This window comes from Micropterus salmoides, unplaced genomic scaffold, assembly GCF_014851395.1.
Source record: "Micropterus salmoides isolate LMB-PRFRI ecotype aquatic unplaced genomic scaffold, ASM1485139v1 Ms_hic_scaffold_3010, whole genome shotgun sequence".
In the NCBI taxonomy this organism is placed as follows: Eukaryota; Metazoa; Chordata; class Actinopteri; order Centrarchiformes; family Centrarchidae; genus Micropterus; species Micropterus salmoides.
The window spans coordinates 1-6,558 of NW_024042275.1; the positions used below are offsets into that span (position 1 = coordinate 1).

General features: G+C 39.2%; 1 protein-coding gene across 1 annotated transcript; it reads left to right on the plus strand.

Moving 5' to 3' along the window:
* Window positions 1–1,764: 1,764 nt before the first annotated feature.
* On the plus strand, window positions 1,765–6,321 carry LOC119883761 (collagen alpha-1(XII) chain-like). The gene is made up of 2 exons (XM_038694391.1): window positions 1,765–1,969; window positions 6,160–6,321. Exons 1-2 carry the CDS (start codon window positions 1,780–1,782, stop codon window positions 6,279–6,281), a joined length of 312 nt encoding a protein of 103 aa, XP_038550319.1. The 5' UTR covers window positions 1,765–1,779; the 3' UTR covers window positions 6,282–6,321.
* The last annotated feature ends 237 nt before the right edge of the window (window positions 6,322–6,558 follow it).

Below are 6,558 nucleotides of genomic sequence, written 5' to 3' on the forward strand. Positions count from 1 at the left end.
AAGCTATTATTAATATAGTGACACCTTAGATCAAAAACATTAAATACTGGCTCAAATATGATAATCTAACTTTAAAGCTGATCATTTTTGTTTGTTCATTGCTGGTGAAGACGTGAACGATTCAGCGACCTCACACCTGTAAAATTAGCTCCTACATCTGTTTCTCGCTGTGGTCGGTATGGTGACGTGACAAGCCGTGGTGGCAAAAATACCTAACCGTCATCAACCGCAGCTCGCCGTCTTAAAGCACCTTTAAATGGAAGCAGGTGGAGGCGTGTCGCTGAAACTTTAAGGTTCAAATCCTGCAATGTCAGAATCTGAACCAACATCTTAGACAAACACTTTCAGGATGTCATTTCACCACAAAACGCTGCAGCTTGTCCTGCAAAAATCAGCTCAAACAACAACCACAAAATCATGATGTCATCCCGCCTGGAGCCTCAGAGAAGCTCCAGCTAATCACACATCCAATCCGGCCCGGCTGTAATCCAGCAGCCGACTACACCAAAAAAAAAAAAAAAAAAGGTTTCCTGAAGCAAACGAGGTCAAGTTGTGGAAGCTGTGGGAGCAGAGCGGAGCAGCGAGGGAACAGTCCTGGAAGAGGAGGAGGTTCATTCACAACACATGCTGAGGAGGACGGCGAGGGGGAGACAGACCGGCAGGGAAACTTTCCAAGCCGGCTTTGTCCGTGTCTAGACATAACGCAGAGGGAGGAAAAAGGATCAGCAGATTCTGCCCCCCCCCCCCCCCTCTCACAGTTTACCTTCTTTTATTTCTATGTTCCAAATGTTGTGCCCGAGACTTTCAGTGACAGATTTATAAAAAACAAAACAAGTATTATGTTTCCAGCTGGAGTTTGAGCACAATGAGCCACAATTATCGGGTTTGCTTCAGAGACCACGAAGCACAGCCTGGGGTTTCTTTTACTTTGCTTTACAAGAATAAACTTGAATTCTCACTGAATGAATCAGAAATAGCTATGAACTGTTTGCTCTGCAGCGTTTCCATCATCTGTCAAATTTAAGTTACTGATAGATGGAAGTATTTGGAAAATGTAGATGCAAGTTTCTGTCTCCTAATATCTCTACTTCAGGTCCAATTACAAGTTGGTGCTGTAATATAGAGGGCTACAACTAACTTATTGTCATTAATTTAATCTGTCAGTTATGTCTATACTATAAAAAGTCAGTAAATAGTCACAATATCATAAACCTAAATTTAATGATACGAAATTTCCTTTTTTTGTCCAACCAACATCCCAAAATCCAAATATTTCTACTTTATTATCATATAAATGAAGAATGAGAAGCTGAAGGTTGCAAATGTTTGGCCTTTTTGTTTCAACAATTTATTCAGTTCATCATTGTTGGGTCATGGTATTTCAGTGCTAGTACCACGTGCTACGCTAATAAGATTTAAAAACGAAACAAACAAAACATTATTTTGACTGTTAAGTTGTCGTTTAGCTAAGAATGCAATCTTAAATATTTAATATCTTAAATATTCTGTTTTAACTGATTTATACTCTGCTCACAACCTTTAGCACAAGGTGGAACCACATTTGAAGGGAAAAGGGAAAAGCTATGAAATATTTTAGTGCCTGTTTTTGAATGTATAAATGAAAAGCCTGCATCCTCATTTGATTAACAGCTGTCGTATCATCACCAACTTTCCAATTGACACAGAGAAACTGTGATTAATCATGGACAATTCAGCACTTAACAGTATAAATCTGACTTATTCCCTCTGGTACGTCCTTGTGATAGGTTACTGATCTAAATGAGTCTTTATTTTTCCAGGTCCACCAGGAGAAAGCCGGACAGGCCCTCCCGGCCCTTCAGGCTCTGCCGGACCTCGTGGTCCCCCCGGACGTCCAGGATACGCCGGAGTCCGCGGACCCCCGGACCTCCTGGATACTGCGACTCTTCTCAGTGTGTCGGTATTCCTTACAACGGGCAAGGATACGGAGGTACGTATAATGGAACTGCACAGGATGCAGTAACCTGCTGTCAGAGTATAAAATAACATCCTGTGACTGCTAAACGTGCAAATAATCAGCTGGTGGGTTCTTCAGTTTGGGATAAAACTTTCCAAAAAGGAACATTATGACATTTTGTGAGATAAATTTGATTTCTGTCTCCCACGGAGTCAAAAATGAGATTATGGATTGAGTGCAAAGAAAGTAGGTCCAGGACATGTTTAGCCTAGCTTAGCACAAAGACTGGAAGCAGGGGAAACTGCTAGCCTAGCTGACTCATATCTTGATAATGAACAATCTAGTAAATAATCCATCCAACAGTCACTGCTAAGAGCTTAATACTGTTTTGGCATCAGCTCAAATGCGTCTGCTAGGGACTGTCAGTTGGCACGGATCATAAACAAAATCCTTAATGATTTAAATTATGATTTGGCAGATTTGTATTTTACAGAAAGTTCTGCTTTCTTTTGATAATTTAAAAAGGGGTTTGTAGACATGATTACTTCTCAAAAACTCAGGTATAAGTACCAGTATAGAGAATTTCAACAAACTTTCAAATTAACCTCAAAATGGAGCTAGGCTTGCAGTTCCTCTGTTTCCAGTCTTTATGCTAAGCTAGGCTAATCATGGAATAACAGTGTGCTGCATTTCAATCACTCTAAAGTGTTCCTACTCTCTTTTTAAGTTGTCATACCTGGTTGTTACCTACATACTGCACTGATATCCATCATTTCATGTGACTCTGGTTCAAGGCCCTTATCCACTGTAGAAACAATTTCACAGGTTCGATGCATATCACACCATGCAAACGTCAAATAAAATCTTGATTATTAATTTTGAGGTGTGTCAGACATCTACACTACCAGTCAAAAGTTATAGAACACCCCCATTTTTCTAGTTTGTATTGAAATATAAGTAGAGGTCCAGTTAAAAACCTAAAAAAAAAGGTACAAAATTTAGCGGCAAACTCCCAAAGTTAAAAATGTTTACGTCACCAAAACAGACATTTTCAGATATAAAATTAACAGTTAGATGAAAGAGTTTTGTTCATTATTTCATTGTAGGATCAACTGATTGCCAGCTGCTCTGTCTAATATAGAACAAATAAAGTTTGAGGGTGCATTAACAGGCCTTTCCAAGGTGTTTGAAAATTAGTTTTTTTGCAGCAACTTTAATTGTAGCAGATCCTTCCATTGCTGCAGAATACCCAACCAATTTCAGAGATATACAATTTTCAGGGATCAAGTGTGAACAACTTCCAAATTATTCTGCAGAAATGGAAGGAAATGAAGCTAGAAAAACTAGTTCTAATACTTTTGACCGGTAGTGTTTACGTCTAAAATCTCTCTGACTGTCGTTTACTGTTGTATTTAGATTGGTTTGTCTGGTACAACCCAGAGTCACACAGTGTTTAGGGGCCTTAAGACGGCAAACAAGGGTTTCCCAAAATGTTGGGTGTGCTTTTTAATGAGGATTAATGCATGTGTGGAAACAGTCTTGAAACCTGTAGTCACTAATCTTTAGAAAAAGTTGTGTATTCGCTCTGCTTTGACCAAACTGACACCTTCTGTCCTCTTTGGCCTGTTTCAGGTTCACAGTAGACTTTCTATGCTGCTTTCACTGACTTCCTGAAAAAAAAACTCAAAACGTCCTGTAACTTGCTCACACGCTCTAGAGCTGTTTTTAAAAAGGATAACCGCCAAAAGGAAACCATTAACAAACTTTGCTGAAAAACAACACCAACAAAGAGGGAAACCAGTACTAACAACGACTCACAGCCAGTAGAACAAAACCCCACCTGCACAGCGGTGATGGCACCGACCTGCTTAGTGGCCTGTTTGCATCTAGAAGCCAAAGACCAAACAAAGAAACGTGTTCAGTGGAGGAGCATGCACCAAACAGCATCAACAACAACAACCAACCCAAACAAATACTAACAAAAGGTGGATTTGTAACAGAGTGCAACTACCACAGCATCGCCAGCAACAACAGCACCAACAACTCTGTTAACAGCATTTCTCTCCAGGTGACGTGTAAATAAACTAATTTGTGCCTTGTAAATGATGTTTGAATCAAGTCCACTAAATTTAGTTTTTAACATCTGTAGTTTTAAAGCTTGTGCCTTGCAAACAACAACAACCTGCTGCTTGCTGAATGCCAACAAAAACGCCTCTTTTTCAAATTTTTATTTTGTTTTCCTGCCCATGTGTTAGTAGCTGTTTTTTAAACTGCTCAGGGCCAGTCTACACATGTGACCCCTGGAGGTTTAGTTTTGCCATTTAAAAAATGAATCTAGCTTTGTTTTATTTTACTTTCCTCCCTGACATGTATCTGTATGTTGTTATAAAAAAAACTACTAATTATGCCACTCCAAAGAAGAGTCTCCAGGCTGGTGGTAGAAGAAGTTGATTTATATGCAGAAATGTTTTACTGTTTTATTTTGTAAATGAATGAGTTGTGGAGAAAAGACAGCTTTGATAAAACCTGAACTTCTAACAGCAACAGAAAGGGAAAAAGCACTGAAATGTTTACCAGGGGCGTGTTCAAAGGAGCCTTGGGTGACCTACCCCCATCCCACCAGATCATTCACCTGCTAAATCAAGGGTTTAAGTGCACTCCTGAAAGTTAAGGATAATTTACTTAGCCTTCTCTTTTAAAAACAGTATCCTGATATAAAGAATCTTATGCTGATGTGTACTGTATGACTGTACTGTATAACTTTAAGTCATAATAACCTGCAGCCTGTTGAACTAATAACTGCTACGTTACTATGTCTAGTTAGTTTTACTTAAATGCATGATTTCAGCCCGTTTCTGACCCTATTTGAGTCAAAAGACTCATTTTAGAGTAAAGTTCACCAAATTTCGATAGAGCCACGAGAAGATTCCCCACGATCAGCGCCATTTTTCCCCCCTCACAGCGCCAGCGCAAAAGTGGTGAGCGCCGTCTAATAATGTCCACACAATGCTAGCTGCCAAGTTAACGATCTAAGCGTAGCTAGCTTACCTCCAATTACCTCTGCAAAATGGACAAGCCACGCTGTCAACGCCTTCCTAGCCACCTAGTCCATAAAAACCACCACTGTTGATTCTCGCAGCAGCCATCTTGGATCATGAAGTCGGCGTAGTGCAGTTCTCCCGACTTTCCATGTCAAATGGAACGCACCATTTTCATTGCAGACTGGAATTAAACAGCAAGTTGTCTAAAATCATACCGTGCAGCATTCAGATAAAATGGGAGAGAGACTAACTAGTGACAGGACGTAAGAGACGTACAATACTGTTTAATTATAAAGGATAAAATATCACATTTTTATTGAAATGTGTTATTAGGCAACACTATCAATCACTTCAAATCACCTATTAAATCTACTAAGATTAAGCTTTCAATCTTACTGCATGATAATTACATTAAAATAACAGTTGTAGCTTATTAACTTTTACACCTCATTTTTCACAATCTACTTGTTACAAATTTTTAGTCCTGATTCATAACATTAACATATAACAGTGAATGACTTTGAATTGTGAATTTTAAGTTGCATTGTCACTCTATTGTAACTAACATGTATTGTGCAAACTGATGTACCGTACCTCCTACACTACGTCTGCAAATAATGATTATTCATTATTATTTTATCTGCTGATTATTTTTAACCATTAATCATTTGTTCAACAGAATGTAAACAAGAGCAGCAAATCCTTAAAACTAAAAACCAGAGAATGTTTGGTGTTTTCGTATTAAAAATGATTTGACTACTTGATTACCAAATTGTTGCTGATTAATTGTCTGTCGATCGACTAATTGCCTCAGCTCTAGTTTGAACTTTCACACAGTTGGTGCAACAGCATGCTGGTTAAACTACATAAGTTAGCCAGGCTAATGTTGTTAGCTTTGTTAGTTCGGTAACTCCAGTCCACAAATATTAGTTTTCAGCAGACATTGATAAACCAGTGATCAAAAAATGGGGACAAATTGTACCTGTAACACCTGCTGTATCACATCAGACGCTCCTCAAAACGTCCCCAAAAATACTGTGGACACACCCCTGCTGTTTACTAACCATCTGTGTCAGTGCTTTAGGTCGTCAGTCAGATGCAACGCTACATTTTAAACACGTTCTTTTTGTGCATGCTGAGTAAAACTTACGCTCAATTGGCCCGAACGCTATCTCCGAGCAGGCCAATACCCACCTGAACCCGACACCAGAGTAGCCCCAGTCCCCGAGGAGGAAGAGCTGTCGCAAAACCAGCGTCGAAAGAGATCACTATCAAGAAAGGCTTCCAGCAGGCCAACATCTTAAGACAAGCCATGCTGTCTTTTTTTTTTTTTTTTTTTCTCTTGTTCAAACTGTGTTTGTTGTTGGATTTATGCACATTTATACACAAAAAAATGGGGTTTGACACCTCGACTCTATTGGAAATGACCTTTTTAAATGCCTTAAAAACGTATGTGAATATAAATTTTTGTGGCAGTGGGAAAGGTGTGGACAGAGGGAGGGAGTTTGGGGGCAATGGATTTAACAACAAATGGGAGAAAAATGATGTTCCATAAAAACAACAACCTGTGAGCTTTCTTTT